This window comes from Oncorhynchus tshawytscha, unplaced genomic scaffold, assembly GCF_018296145.1.
Source record: "Oncorhynchus tshawytscha isolate Ot180627B unplaced genomic scaffold, Otsh_v2.0 Un_contig_6231_pilon_pilon, whole genome shotgun sequence".
Taxonomy (NCBI): Eukaryota; Metazoa; Chordata; class Actinopteri; order Salmoniformes; family Salmonidae; genus Oncorhynchus; species Oncorhynchus tshawytscha.
Genome location: NW_024609473.1, coordinates 68,072 through 84,281, shown reverse-complemented (window position 1 = coordinate 84,281; position 16,210 = coordinate 68,072). Strand labels below are relative to the sequence as shown.

Sequence of the window (16,210 nt, the reverse complement as noted above, 5' to 3'; positions counted from 1 at the left end):
ACAACTGAGACATGGATTGCGTATGTGTGCCATTCAGAGGGTGAATGGGCAAGACTAAAGATTTAAGTGCCTTTGAAAGGGGTATGGTAGGAGGTACCGGTTTGTCTCAAGAACTGCAACGCTGCTGGGTTTTTCACGCTCAACATATTGGATAGCCTGGGGTGAATGAGACTGAATACTTTTTGGAAAACTATATTAGTGACAGAATATATTTGAATCATGTTGTAATAGGAGTTCAATTGGAGGCTAATCTAATAAATCATTGCATGAATTTTTCTAAAATAACCCTGACCTTGAGTTGTCCATCTTCTTGAACTTTCTAGTACAGTATTGTATAGGCTATTATATTATACCATGTTAGAGCCTATTAAATTAGCATGTTCAATAAGGCTACAAATAAAATATTTATCCAATTGTTAGCCTGCATTTCATTAAATCTGAAAGCAGGTATAGTGTCAATACCACAACTATCTAATAGGCAGAATAATTACAGTGTAAACGGGATGTTTACATGAGGAGTGTTGAAAAACCTCCCTCCCCGCGATGCCTGCATCCGCCAATGACTGCAGCAAAGGTCACCGAGAAAGCGACGTGCCAGGTATGGCTGTTGTAGACTGCGTCGGTCCGGAGGAGGAGAGCTGGAGAGGAGACTGAGTAGAGCCTCGGAAATAAGAGATCAGACAAACACAGCAAGCAGCATGCCGTTTGGGATGGTAACGCTTCCCACTGTCCGATACCATCATCACTAAGCACTGAACAAATCTCCAAAGCGGTAAGTGCTTCGATAGGTTTTTTAATTACGTTAGACATTTTCATAAACGCTTTCTTGCAGCTGGGGGGAATCCAGTTCGGAGGTTCATATCGTATTGACATCTAACTGGGCGTAGGCTAGGCTATCTGCCGATCTGTCTGTCTGTCTCTCTCTCAGGCTGAATATATTCGATTTGATTTATGTCACAATGACAATATAACGAATATGTTGTTGTTGTCCAAATATATTCGTTGCAGTTTTGCCCATCCGTTGAAACGACAGCAAATGCAACTCTGCCTATGTTCCAGTTTTGATGCGCACTCCATCCAATGGGCATGCAGTGTGTGTGATCATCAACATGGAAATTGTAACATTAGAATAAAAACACTGGTGGGCTATGTGATTGAAAGGAACAGCATTGAATTGGCTATATATTCAATAAACAACCCAAGCAGCCTAAGGAACACCTGTTCGCAAGTATTTTGTAATTAGGCTAAAACCGGTCAAAAATGTCCCGGGCGGCGCACGTATCGATGTCCCTCCCTGTTGATGCGGTGGTGGCGGTTCGGGGCTGGGTCGTTCCCAACAGTGCCGCATTTGCATGTAGAACAGTGACAGTGTCAAATAAGGTAGAAGCCTACCAACCGCGATGCCTTTGCACAATGCGTCCAGGTCCCATTGATAACTGCAGTGGTGTAAAGTAACAAAGTAAAATCTACTTTGAAGTAGACTACTACTTCATTATTTTGGGGGATATCTGTACGTTACTTGAAGCCTACAACAGTGCATTTTGAAAGTTTTCAGACCCCTTGACACTTTCCACATTTTGTTAGGTTACAGCCTTTGATGAGTAAAAATATATATATATATTTTTTAATCTACGCATAATACTCCATATAATAAAGAAAAAACACGTTTGCAAAAAAATTAAATCACATTTACATAAGTATTCAGACCCTTTGCTCGGTACTTTGTTGAAGTACCTTTGGCAATGATTACAGCCTTGAGTCTTCTTAGGTATGATGCTGCAAGCTTGGCACATCTGTACTTGCGGAGTTTCTCCCATTCTTCTCTGCTGATCCTCTCAAGCTCTGTCAGGTTGGATGGGGAGTGTCGCTGCACAGCTATTTTCAGGTCTCTCCAGAGATGTTCGATTGGGTTCAAATCCGGACTCTGGCTGGGCCTCTCAAGAGACTGGTCCCGAAGCCACTCCTGCGTTGTCTTGGCTGTGTGCTTAGGGTTGTTGTCCTGTTGGAAGGTCTGGTGCAGGTTTCCGTCAAGGATCTCTCTGTACTTTGCACAGTTCATCTTTCCCTTGATCCTGACATCCCCACAGCATGATGCTGCCACCACAATGCTTCACCGTAGGAATGGTATTGGCCAGGTGATGAGCGGTGCCGAGTTTCCTCCAGACGTGACACTTGGCATTCAGGCCAAAGAGTTCAATATTTGTTTCATCAGACCAGAGAATCTTGTTTCTCATGGTCTGAGAGTCCTTTAGATGCCTTTTGGAAAACTACAAGCGGGCTATGTGCCTTTTACTGAGGATTGGCTTCCGTCTGGCCAATCTACTATACATGCCTGAGTGGTGGAGTGCTGCAGAGATGGTTGTCCTTCTGGAAGGTTCTCCTATCTCCACAGAGGATCTCTGGAGCTTTGTCATAGTGTCCATTAGAGGTCGACCGATTATGATTTTTCAACTCCGATACCGATTATTGGAGGACCAAAAAAAGCCGATACTGATTAATCAGCCAATTTAAATACATTTTTTTATTTATAATAATGACAATTACAACAATACTGAATGCACACTTATTTTTACTGAATATAATACATCAATAAAATCAATTTAACTTCAAATAAATAATGAAACATGTTCAATTTGGTTTAAATAATGCAAAAACAATGTGTTGGAGAAGTAAAAGTGCAATATGTGCCATGTAAAAAAGCTAACGTTTGAGTTCCTTGCTCAGAACATGAGAACATATGAAAGCTGGTGGTTCCTTTTTGGTTCCTCCAAGGTAAGAGGTTTTAGGTTGTAGTTAATATAGTATTTATAGGACTATTTCTCTCTATACTATTCTATTTCATATACCTTTGACTATTGGATGTTCTTATAGGCACTATAGTATTGCCAGTGTAACAGTATACCTTCCGTCCCTCTCCTCGCCCCTACCTGGGCTCGAACCAGGAACACATCGACAACAGCCACACTCGAAGCAGCATTACCCATCGCTCCACAAAAGCCGCGGGGGGAATAACTACTCCAAGTCTCAGAGCGGGTGATGTTTGAAACGCTATTAGCATTTCAAACCCCGCTAACTAGCTAGCCATTTCACATCGGTTACACCAGCCATTAGGCTGATAGGCTTGAAGTCATAAACAGCGCTGTGCTTGCGAAGAGCTGCTGGCAAAACGCACGAAAGTGCTGTTTGAATGAATACTTACGAGCCTGCTGCTGCCTACCATAGCTCAGTCAGACTGCTCTATCAAGTCATAGACTTAACTATAACAGAACACACAGAAATACGAGCCTTTGGTCATTAATATGGTCGAATCCAGAAACTATAATTTCGAAAACAAAACATTTATTATTTCAGTGAAATACGGAACCTTTCGGTATTTTATCAAACGGGTGGCATCCCTAAGTCTAAATATTCTTGTTACATTGCACAACCTTCAATGTTATGTCATAATTACGTAAAATTCTGGCAAATTAGTTCGCAATGAGCAAGGCTAACCAAACTCTTGCATATACCCTGACTCTGTGTGCAATGAACATAAGAGAAGTGACACAATTTCACCTGGTTAATATTGCCTGCTAACCTGGATTTCTTTTAGCTAAATATGCAGGTTTAAAAATATATACTTCTGTGTATTGATTTTAAGAAAGGCACCGCATCGATTATATGCAACGCAGGACACGCTAGATAAACTAGTAATATCATCACCATCAGGTTTTCTTCCAGAATGGTCCTGTATTTGGCTCCATCCATCTTCCCATCAATTTGAACCATCTTCCCTGTCCCTGCTGAAGAAAAGCAGGCCCAAACCATGATGCTGCCACCACCATGTTTGACAGTGGGGATGGTGTGTTCAGGGTGATGAGCTGTGTTGCTTTTACGCCAAACATAACGTTTTGCATTGTTGCCAAAAGTTCAATTTTGGTTTCATCTGACCAGAGCACCTTCTTCCACATGTTTGGTGTGTCTCCCAGGTGACTTGTGGCAAACTTTAAACAACACTTTTTATGGATATCTTTAAGAAATGGCTTTCTTCTTGCCACTCTTCCATAAAGGCCAGATTTGTGCAATATACGACTGATTGTTGTCCTATGGACAGAGTCTCCCACCTCAGCTGTAGATCTCTGCAGTTCATCCAGAGTGATCATGGGCCTCTTGGCTGCATCTCTGATCAGTCTTCTCCTTGTATGAGCTGAAAGTTTAGAGGGACGGCCAGGTCTTGGTAGATTTGCAGTGGTCTGATACTCCTTCCATTTCAATATTATCGCTTGCACAGTGCTCCTTGGGATGTTTAAAGCTTGGGAAATCTTTTTGTATCCAAATCCGGCTTTAAACTTCTTCACAACAGTATCTCGGACCTTCCTGGTGTGTTCCTTGTTCTTCATGATGCTCTCTGCGCTTTTAACGGACCTCTGAGACTATCACAGTGCAGGTGCATTTATACGGAGACTTGATTACACACAGGTGGATTGTATTTATCATCATTAGTCATTTAGGTCAACATTGGATCATTCAGAGATCCTCACTGAACTTCTGGAGAGAGTTTGCTGCACTGAAAGTAAAGGGGTTGAATAAAAAAGTTTTAAATATCCAATAAATGTCGTTCCACTTCATGATTGTGTCCCACTTGTTGTTGATTCTTCACAAAAAAAACAGTTTTATATCTTTATGTTTGAAGCCTGAAATGTGGCAAAAGGTCGCAAAGTTCAAGGGGGCCGAATACTTTCGCAAGGCACTGTAAGAATGATGGAAGCAACTGTTTTCTTAGGTACCTTTCAATGCTGCAGAATCTTTTGGGTACCTTTCCCCAGATCTGTGCCTTAACACAATCCTGTCTCGGAGCTCTACAGACAATTCCTTCGACCTCATGGCTTGGTTTTTGCTCTGACGTGCACTGTCAACTGTGGGACCTTAAATAGACAGGTGTGTGCCTTTCCAAATCATGTCCAATCAATTGAATTTATCACAGGTGGACTCCAGTCAAGTTGTATAAACATCTTAAGGATGATGAATGAAAACAGGATGCACCTGAGCTAAATTTCGAGTCTCATAGCAAAGTGTCTGAATACTTATGTAAATAAGGTATTTATGCTTTTCATTTTTAATACATTTGCAAACATTTCTAAAAACCTGTTTTCGCTTTGTCATTATCGGGTATTCTGTGTAGATTGATAAAAATGAAAATAAATAATATAGAATAATGCAGTAACGTAACAAAATGTGGAAAAAGTGAAGGGGTCTGAATACTTTCCGAATGCACTGTACTTTTTATTAGGCCTTATTGTCCCTGACACCAACAGTAGGCTAGGCTACTCGATAATCAAATGCTTAGCAGGACAAGGAAGAATGGTCCAATTCATACAGTTATCAAGAGAACATCCTTGGTCATCCATACTGCCTCTGATCTGGCGAACTCACTTAACACAGATGCGTTGTTTGTAAATGATGTCTGAGTGTTTGTAAATGGTCTGTTGGTCAGTGTTGGAGTGTGCCCTGGCTATCCATTAAAAAAGCTAATTGTGCCGTCTGGTTTGCTTTATATAAGGAATTTGGATGGATTTATAGCTTCTACTTTTGATACTTAAAGCTACAATATATAACTTTTTGGGTGACCCCAACCAAATGCACATAGAAATGTGAGTGATAGATATGTCATTCTCATTGAAAGAAAGTATAAGAAGTGGTGTATCTATTCTATGTGCTCCATTTCTATGGTTCCCATTCTTAAGTTTTGTTTTTGCGTCTTTTACTTTCCGTTTTTGCACCAGCTTCAAACAGCTGAAAATAAAATATTTTTGGTTATGGAAAATATATTTCACAGCAGTTTTCATGGTACAATGATTCTCTACTTGCTTGATTTGCCACATAAACTGAAATTAGGCAAACTATTACAATTTTAGCAACCAGGAAATTATGGAGTTATTTCTGCATAGTGCATCTTTAAGTGTATTTAAAACCAGATAGTTTTAGATTTTTACTCAAGTAGTATTCTGCTGGGTGACTTTCACTTCCACTTCAGTCATTTTCTATTAGGGTCTTTACTTTAACTCAAGGATGACAATTGGGTACTTTTTCCACAACTGGATAACTGTCGATGGTACATTAAGGCCGTTATAAATAGAATGGAATGAGCTTCTCTCTGTTCTGTGTTCTATTTCCTCCCCATTCTAGTTTAGGTTACATAACACTCAAGGCTATTCCCCCTCCAGTGTTTCCGTATTAGGGAGGATTGTGTGAATTAGGCTCGGTACCCAACTCCCAATGGTAAAACTGTAAGAAATGACTCTTTCTAATTTCTTCCTCTAATCCCACCTGGTAAGCTTTGAGAGATAAGCTTCTTTAGTGAGCAGGTCAGGAAGTCGTTTAGCCGCGCCTTTGTCTGCAACACTGGACTGGACTCACAGCTGGGCGCTTCTAATGATATTGATAAAGCCGCAGTAGGATTAAATTTAAGGTCAAAGGTTATTGTTGACGTGCGGAACAGATGGCACCCTATTCCACTATTGGACCTTGTTAAAAGAAATGCACTAGGGTACCGGAACTCAGTCTAGGGCTCTATCCAGCGGATTGATACGCTACAGTACCAGAGTACTTTTGGGCAGAAGTTGCTACCTGGCACAGAGCTAAAGAAAATAAACCACTTTACCATTATGACTTTGCCAGTGACACTTTAGTTTATTTGACTTTTACTTTAAGAATATCATAGAATTATTGCCAAACACCATGCGACAAGTAACCTCAGATGTGAGTGCTTTTCCTATTTTGATTCACAGGTCTAGGATCAGCCATCGCTTATACCCAAATCATGACGGTAATTAGAGGGGAAAGTGTTTAACTGACCTAGGGGCTACTTTGTCCTACTTCTAGTTCTAAGAGGTGGTTTAGTCTGAGGGAACTTTTTGGCAGAAAATGACAGAAGCCAGAAGAAACTTTTGTTGAGGAGCTGTCACATTTACAAAGAAATTGTGAATTGGTCTCTCTTTCTCTCCCTCTTTCACCTCACTCTTCCCCTCTTTCATTCCTCATCTGCTCCCCCCTTTTCTCTCTCCATCTCTCTTGTTCTCCCTCTCTCTCTATCTCCTTACATTGTTCCTTGTCATGTTCTCTGAAGGAGGGTAATGATGACATCAAAAATTCAGACTGATACAGTGTGATCCATCATTCCTGGCCTGACGTTGACATGGCAACAGGCAGGAAGGGTGAGTCCTTGACTTCTATGTGTGTGTGTCTGTCTGTCTTGTCTTGTCTTGTCTTGGCCTGGCCTGTCCTGGCCTGGCCTGGCCTGGCCTGCCTGCCTGCCTGCAACTGATATCGCCCAAACATTAATTAATTTATCTGCCAGCGATTGTCTCTAAGTGAATAGATTTATTCCCTTCCCGCTGTTTGTAAAGCCCTAATGCCATGTCAGACCTAAGTTCTACTGATGGACCAAAACACTAACTCTCTCGCTCTCTCTCCTGCTCTCTGTCTCACTCTCTCTCTCATAAAAGCGCAATGAAAACTTGCAGTCCTATACAGCTGCTTAGCCATGCATGAATGATATGTGTGTGCGTGTGTTCAGTATGTGTGTGTATTTCTGTCCCTGACCGAGTCACGCCCTTACTGCCTCTTCCCCAGGGTCGACCTCAAAGGGAGGAAGCGTGCGTTTCCCAGACGACGAGGATGCCATGGGCTCCCCTGTTCACCGTGAGGACAAAGCCAAGGATTCTTCCATCCCTGCTCTCCCAGAGCCTGATGGGAACTTCCTGGTTAAGGTGGGCGGGGTTTGGAATACGAATGCTCGAATTGCTTGTGCCAAGTTCAGTAGACAAACATTGTTGAACATTGCAGATTGAAATGTTATGAATAGAGCAGACATGATTCCTTATTCTACAGGCCATAGAGCCATGTTTGTTCTCCATAACATATTTCTACAACATTATGCCCTGCTGAATGCACCCCTGATAGGTACCTACATAAGAACTACTTAACACATTTCATAAGAAGTGTGTGAGTATTTAATAAGTGTTTATATAATTTATACTGTGTTTCTCCTCTCTCTCTCTTTCTCTCTCACACACTCTCACACACTCTCTCTCTCTGTTCAGGTAGGGTTCCTGAGGAGTCTGCATCGTTATGAGATCGTCTTCACCCTCCCAGAGGTGCCTGTGCTGGGGAAAGATGTGTGCTCCCTCCCTTCCTCCTCATCACCGACTCCCAGACCCCTCCTCAAAGTCAACCGTGTCACACCCACATCAGAGGGTACGTTGGAGACCAGGGCCGTATGCATTAGGGCATGTCAAAGAAAACGTTAAACCGTTTTGCAATGGAAAATGAAAATGAGTGTTTGTTATTTGAGTCCAGCTATTCCCTTCCTGTTTCAATCAGTTTTTATACTGTTCGAAGCCTATTGAATGCGACCCAGGATAGAAACTGAGATGATTGCTTCTGTGTTCCTTGTACAGGATCCAAATCGTCCAAATGGATATGAATTGAGTAAATGGATATATTGGTAAAGATGGGTGCAGTGTAGACCTGAAAGTGGCAGAAAACCACTAACAAGGCATATCTAATCTCCCATGTGCCCCTCTGCCAACAAACATATTTGTACCATAACAAGACACTGTTTCTGTCATTACTGTAACCTACTATTACAGTAACTGGTATGTTATCAAACCTGTGAAACTTGAATGTCTGTCTGGATCACTGGCGAAGGTCTCCTTCCTTCTTCTACCTTTTCTCCCCCTCCATCCCCTGTCCCCAATTAATACTTGTCTGTCTGGATCACTGGCGAAGGTCTCCTTCCTTCTTCTACCTTTTCTCCCCCTCCATCCCTGTCCCCAATTAATACTTGTCTGTCTGGATCACTGGCGAAGGTCTCCTTCCTTCTTCTACCTTTTCTCCCCCTCCATCCCCTGTCCCCAATGAATACTTGTCTGTCTGGATCACTGGCAAAATTTCCTTCCTTCTTCCCTTTTCTCACCTATTCTACATTCTTTAGATCAATCCATCCCTGTTCCCTCCCAATGCCATCCCCTGTCCACAATGAATACTTGTCTGGCGCAAAGGCAACAATTTCCCTACCTCTTCCCCTTTTATCACCTATTCTACATTCTTTAGATCCGAATCTCCATCCACCAGACCCCAGAGGAATCCCAATGCCATCCGACCCATGGAGGGTGAGGCTCTGATCGGAATTACCAGAGGAATATAACCACCACCAGACAGTCATTACCAGAGGAATATAACCACCACCAGACAGTCGTTACCAGAGGAATATAACCACCACCAGACAGTCATTACCAGAGGAATATAACCACCACCAGACAGTCATTACCAGAGGAATATAACCACCACCAGACAGTCATTACCAGAGGAATATAACCACCACCAGACAGTCATTACCAGAGGAATATAACCACCACCAGACAGTCATTACCAGAGGAATATAACCACCACCAGACAGTCATTACCAGAGGAATATAACCACCACCAGACAGTCATATAACCAGAGACAGTCATTACCAATATAACCACCACCAGACAGTCATTACCAGAGGAATATAACCACCACCAGACAGTCATTACCAGAGGAATATAACCACCACCAGACAGTCATTACCAGAGGAATATAACCACCACCAGACAGTCATTACCAGAGGAATATAACCACCACCAGACAGTCATTACCAGAGGAATATAACCACCACCAGACAGTCATTACCAGAGGAATATAACCACCACCAGACAGTCATTACCAGAGGAATATAACCACCACCAGACAGTCATTACCAGAGGAATATAACCACCACCAGACAGTCATTACCAGAGGAATATAACCACCACCAGACAGTCATTACCAGAGGAATATAACCACCACCAGACAGTCATTACCAGAGGAATATAACCACCACCAGACAGTCATTACCAGAGGAATATAACCACCACCAGACAGTCATTACCAGAGGAATATAACCACCACCAGACAGTCATTACCAGAGGAATATAACCACCACCAGACAGTCATTACCAGAGGAATATAACCACCACCAGACAGTCATTACCAGAGGAATATAACCACCACCAGACAGTCATTACCAGAGGAATATAACCACCAGACAGACAGTCATTACCAGAGGAATATAACCACTACCAGACAGTCACCAGACAGTCATTACCAGAGGAATATAACCACCACCAGACAGTCATTACCAGAGGAATATAACCACCACCAGACAGTCATTACCAGAGGAATATAACCACCACCAGACAGTCATTACCACCAGACAGTCATTACCAGAGGAATATAACCACCACCAGACAGTCATTACCAGAGGAATATAACCACCACCAGACAGTCATTACCAGAGGAATATAACCACCACCAGACAGTCATTACCAGAGGAATATAACCACCACCAGACAGTCATTACCAGAGGAATATAACCACTACCAGACAGTCATTACCAGAGGAATATAACCAGAGGAATATAACCACCACCAGACAGTCATTACCAGAGGAATATAACCACCACCAGACAGTCATAACCACCACCAGACAGTCATTACCAGACCACCACCAGTCATTACCAGAGGAATATAACCACCACCAGACAGTCATTACCAGAGGAATATAACCACCACCAGACAGTCATTACCAGAGGAATATAACCACCACCAGACAGTCATTACCAGAGGAATATAACAGACAGTCATTACCAGAGGAATATAACCACCACCAGACAGTCATTACCAGAGGAATATAACCACCACCAGACAGTCATTACCAGAGGAATATAACCACCACCAGACAGTCATTACCAGAGGAATATAACCACCACCAGACAGTCATTAAGAGGAATATAACCACCACCAGACAGTCATTACCAGAGGAATATAACCACCACCAGACAGTCATTACCAGAGGAATATAACCACTACCAGACAGTCATTACCAGAGGAATATAACCACCACCAGACAGTCATTACCAGAGGAATATAACCACCACCAGACAGTCATTACCAGAGGAATATAACCACCACCAGACAGTCATTACCAGAGGAATATAACCACCACCAGACAGTCATTACAGAGGAATATAACCAGAGGAATATAACCACCACCAGACAGTCATTACCAGAGGAATATAACCACCACCAGACAGTCATTACCAGAGGAATATAACCACCACCAGACAGTCATTACCAGAGGAATATAACCACCACCAGACCAGAGAGGAATATAACCACCACCAGACAGTCATTACCAGAGGAATATAACCACCACCAGACAGTCATTACCAGAGGAATATAACCACCACCAGACAGTCATTACCAGAGGAATATAACCACCACCAGACAGTCATTACCAGAGGAATATAACCACCACCAGACAGTCATTACCAGAGGAATATAACCACCACCAGACAGTCATTACCAGAGGAATATAACCACCACCAGACAGTCATTACCAGAGGAATATAACCACCACCAGACAGTCATTACCAGAGGAATATAACCACTACCAGACAGTCATTACCAGAGGAATATAACCACCACCAGACAGTCATTACCAGAGGAATATAACCACCACCAGACAGTCATTACCAGAGGAATATAACCACCACCAGACAGTCGTTACCAGAGGAATATAACCACCACCAGACAGTCATTACCAGAGGAATATAACCACCACCAGACAGTCATTACCAGAGGAATATAACCACCACCAGACAGTCATTACCAGAGGAATATAACCACCACCAGACAGTCATTACCAGAGGAATATAACCACCACCAGACAGTCATTACCAGAGGAATATAACCACCACCAGACAGTCATTACCAGAGGAATATAACCACCACCAGACAGTCATTACCAGAGGAATATAACCACCACCAGACAGTCATTACCAGAGGAATATAACCACCACCAGACAGTCATTACCAGGGGCAAACAAAGACCAAAGAGATCAATCCATCAGCTCCCATTTCAGCCATGAATCGATTCAGAGAGAGGAGACCAGAAGAAGAGATTATTTTGCATTGCTCCCCACCCCTCTCTTTTACACCTCTGCTACTCTCTGTTGTTATCAACTATGCATAGTCACTTTAATAACTCTACCTACATGTATATATGTGTATATATATGTCTCGCTATTGTTATTTTACTGCTGCTCTTTAGTTACTTGTTACTTTTATTTATTTTTCTTATTCCATCTGCATTGTTGGTTATGGGCTCATAAGTAAGCATTTCACTGTAAGGTCTACACCTGCACATGTGACCAATACAATTTGATTTGTTTCCCTGGCTTCATCCCAAATGTCCCCTTGTCACCCCATTCCCTATACAGTGCAATGCTTTCGACCAGCGCCCATACGGCAGGCCCATAGTCCTTTGGACAAAGGTAGTACACAATATAGGGAATAGGGCACCATTTGAATTTTAGGGGGAATGAATCTGAGCTCCCCTCTGGGCTTTCAGAGTGGCTTCCTGTAAGAGAACCCTGGGTTGTGTCACGGAGAGCAGCCTATTCTATTAACTTGAAACATTGAATGTTCCCTATAGGCCCTGATCAAATTAGTGTACTATATAGGGAATATGGTGGCATTTCAGACACAGATTTTATGGAATGTGGGGAAGCTATGGCGAATTACATTGAAGTAAATACTGGTTATAAATACTCAATAGACTACTGTCTCTCAGTCTAACGTTACTTCTGTCTGTCGGACGCCTTTTTGTCTCTGTTTCATGTCACTCTTTCCCCCGACCATTCCTGTCCTTTTATTATTAACTGTCTCCATCTTTCTCTCCTTCTTTCTGTCTTTCTTTTTTCTCTCCCTTTCTTTTTCTACCTCTGTCTGTCTCCCTCCCTCTCTCCATCCATTCCCTGTTTCCCTCCCTCTCTCCATCCATTCCCTGTTTCCCTCCCTCTCTCCATCCATTCCCTGTCTCCCTCTCTGTTCATTCCCTGTCTCCCTCCCTCTCTCCATCCATTCCCTGTCTCCCTCTCTCCATCCATTCCCTGTCTCCCTCTCTGTTCATTCCCTGTCTCCCTCCCTCTCTCCATCCCTTCCCTGTCTCCCTCCCTCTCTCCATCCATTCCCTGTCTCCCTCCCTCTCTCCGTCCATTCCCTGTCTCCCTCCCTCTCTCCATCCATTCCCTGTCTCCCTCTCTGTTCATTCCCTGTCTCCCTCCCTCTCTCCGTCCATTCCCTGTCTCCCTCCCTCTCTCCATCCATTCCCTGTCTCCCTCCCTCTCTCCATCCATTCCCTGTCTCCCTCCCTCTCTCCATCCATTCCCTGTCTCCCTCCCTCTCTCCGTCCATTCCCTGTCTCCCTCCCTCTCTCCATCCATTCCCTGTCTCCCTCTCTGTTCATTCCCTGTCTCCTCCCTCTCTCCATCCATTCCCTGTCTCCCTCCCTCTCTCCATCCATTCCCTGTCTCCCTCCCTCTCTCCGTCCATTCCCTGTTCCCTCCCTCTCTCCGTCCATTCCCTGTCTCCTCCCTCTCTCCATCCATTCCCTGTTTCCCTCCCTCTCTCCATCCATTCCCTGTTTCCCTCCCTCTCTCCATCCATTCCCTGTTTCTCCCTCTCTCCATCCATTCCCTGTTCCCTCCCTCTCTCCATCCATTCCCTGTTTCCCTCCCTCTCTCCATCCATTCCCTGTTCCCTCCCTCTCTCCGTCCATTCCCTCCCTCCCTCTCTCCGTCCATTCCCTGTCTCCCTCCCTCTCTCCGTCCATTCCCTGTCTCCCTCCCTCTCTCCGTCCATTCCCTGTCTCCCTCCCTCTCTCCGTCCATTCCCTGTCTCCCTCCTCTCTCCGTCCATTCCCTGTCTCCCTCTCTCTCCATCCATTCCCTGTCTCCCTCCCTCTCTCCATCCATTCCCTGTCTCCCTCCCTCTCTCCGTCCATTCCCTGTCTCCCTCCCTCTCTCCGTCCATTCCCTGTCTCCCTCCCTCTCTCCATCCATTCCCTGTTTCCCTCCCTCTCTCCGTCCATTCCCTGTCTCCCTCCCTCTCTCCGTCCATTCCCTGTCTCCCTCCCTCTCTCCGTCCATTCCCTGTCTCCCTCCCTCTCTCCGTCCATTCCCTGTCTCCCTCCCTCTCTCCGTCCATTCCCTGTCTCCTCCCTCTCCCGTCCATTCCCTGTCTCCCTCCCTCTCTCCGTCCATTCCCTGTCTCCCTCCCTCTCTCCGTCCATTCCCTGTCTCCCTCCCTCTCTCCGTCCATTCCCTGTCTCCCTCCCTCTCTCCGTCCATTCCCTGTCTCCCTCCCTCTCTCCGTCCATTCCCTGTCTCCCTCCCTCTCTCCGTCCATTCCCTGTCTCCCTCCCTCTCTCCGTCCATTCCCTGTCTCCCTCCCTCTCTCCGTCCATTCCCTGTCTCCCTCCCTCTCTCCGTCCATTCCCTGTCTCCCTCCCTCTCTCCGTCCATTCCCTGTCTCCCTCCCTCTCTCCGTCCATTCCCTGTCTCCCTCCCTCTCTCCGTCCATTCCCTGTCTCCCTCCCTCTCTCCGTCCATTCCCTGTCTCCCTCCCTCTCTCCGTCCATTCCCTGTCTCCCTCCCTCTCTCCGTCCATTCCTGACTCCCTCCCTCTCTCCGTCCATTCCCTGTCTCCCTCCCTCTCTCCGTCCATTCCCTGTCTCCCTCCTCTCTCCGTCCATTCCCTGTCTCCCTCCCTCTCTCCGTCCATTCCCTGTCTCCCTCCCTCTCTCCGTCCATTCCTGTCTCCCTCCCACTCTCCGTCCATTCCCTGTCTCCCTCCCTCTCTCCGTCCATTCCCTGTCTCCCTCCCTCTCTCCGTCCATTCCCTGTCTCCCTCCCTCTCTCCGTCCATTCCCTGACTCTCTCCCTCTCTCCGTCCCTTCCCTGACTCCCTCCCTCTCTCCGTCCCTTCCCTGACTCCCTCCCTCTCTCCGTCCCTTCCCTGACTCCCTCCCTCTCTCCGTCCCTTCCTGACTCTCTCCTCTCTGTCCCTTCCCTGACTCCTCCCTCTCTCCTCCCTTCCCTGACTCTCTCCGTCCCTTCCCTGACTCCCTCCCTCTCTCCTTCCCTTCCCTGACTCCCTCCCTCTCTCCGTCCCTTCCCTGACTCCCTCCCTCCCTCTCTCCGTCCCTTCCCTGACTCCCTCCCTCTCTCCGTCCATTCCCTGTCTCCGTCCATTCCCTGTCTCTCTCCATCCATTCCTTGTTTCTCTTGGTCCATCTGCCATCTCCTGCTATCTCCCTCCCTCCCTCCCTCTAGGTGGGGTGAAGGTGACGTGTGAGTACACCACCCACCAGGAGGGGGTGCTACAGGAGGAGCTGACCCTGGTCAGCCGGGGTAAGAAAGACCAACGTCTGCGGGTCAGACTACAGGCCCGGGTCATGGGTGAGTTACTCCTGTGTGCCTGGTCATGTGTGGACACAGTCATACACACAGAAACACACACAGTGACACACATACTGATCATCTGGGCAGTAACCCTGTGTTAATAGGGGAAATATCTGCAGTTAGTTACCACTTACTTATGGTATTTACAGTAAGGCATACTGCTGAGTTAAATGCTATTATGCAACAGCTATTATGCAACATGTACTATGTATGGCCTGTCAGTGTTAAAGGGTGGACAGCACCCCCTGGGGGACTAAGAGGTCTCTGCAACTTCCTCTACATCACACACTCACTATGATCCTTTACTCAGCAAAATAACAGTGACTCTTCCGCTCTCTTTCTCAATCTCCCTCCCTCTCTCTTTCTCTCTCGCCCTATCCTATCTCTTACCCACCAACCCAATCTACCCCACCCTCTCCCTCCTTCCCTCTCTCTTTTCCCTATCTCTCCCTCCATCCCCTTCTCCTCTCTCTGTACCCACCAACCCAATCTACCCCACCCTCTCCCTCCTTCCCTCTCTCTTTTCCCTATCTCTCCCTCCATCCCCTTCTCCCTCTCTCTGTAGATCGTCACCATGGTACTCCTCTGCTGCTGGAGGGGGTGCGGTGTCTGGGGGCGGAGAAAGAAAAAAGGAAATGAGCCGTCCGTCCCTTTATATCTTCCCCCTCCTGTAGAGACCAGCCATCGTCCGTCACTTTATATCTTCCCCCTCCTGTAGAGACCAGCCATCGTCCATCCTTTTATATCTTCCCCTTCCTGTAGAGACCAGCCATCATCCATCCCTTTATATCTTCCCCCTCCTGTAGAGACCAGCCATCGTCCGTCCCTTTATATCTTCCCCCCTGTAGAGACCAGCCACC

At 45.6% G+C, this 16,210-nt stretch overlaps 1 protein-coding gene across 2 annotated transcripts; it reads left to right on the top strand.

Moving 5' to 3' along the window:
- Positions 1–35: 35 nt before the first annotated feature.
- On the top strand, positions 36–16,208 carry LOC121844940 (UPF0687 protein C20orf27 homolog). 2 transcript variants are annotated; one of them, XM_042315467.1, is made up of 6 exons: positions 38–772; positions 7,106–7,193; positions 7,612–7,748; positions 8,082–8,235; positions 15,222–15,347; positions 15,916–16,208. In XM_042315467.1, exons 2-6 carry the CDS (start codon positions 7,175–7,177, stop codon positions 15,987–15,989), a joined length of 510 nt encoding a protein of 169 aa, XP_042171401.1. In that variant the 5' UTR covers positions 38–772; positions 7,106–7,174; the 3' UTR covers positions 15,990–16,208. The 2 variants fall into 2 exon arrangements, with proteins under 2 accessions (XP_042171402.1, XP_042171401.1); XM_042315468.1 differs by lacking the exon at positions 7,106–7,193 and having other exon boundaries at positions 36–772.
- The last annotated feature ends 2 nt before the right edge of the window (positions 16,209–16,210 follow it).

Excerpts from the sequence above, each read along its gene's own strand:
- LOC121844940 (XM_042315467.1), top strand. Across the intron at positions 7,749-8,081 it reads ATGGGAACTTCCTGGTTAAG|GTAGGGTTCCTGAGGAGTCT; the intron begins GTGGGCGGGGTT and ends CTCTCTGTTCAG. Across the intron at positions 8,236-15,221 it reads TGTCACACCCACATCAGAGG|GTGGGGTGAAGGTGACGTGT; the intron begins GTACGTTGGAGA and ends CCCTCCCTCTAG.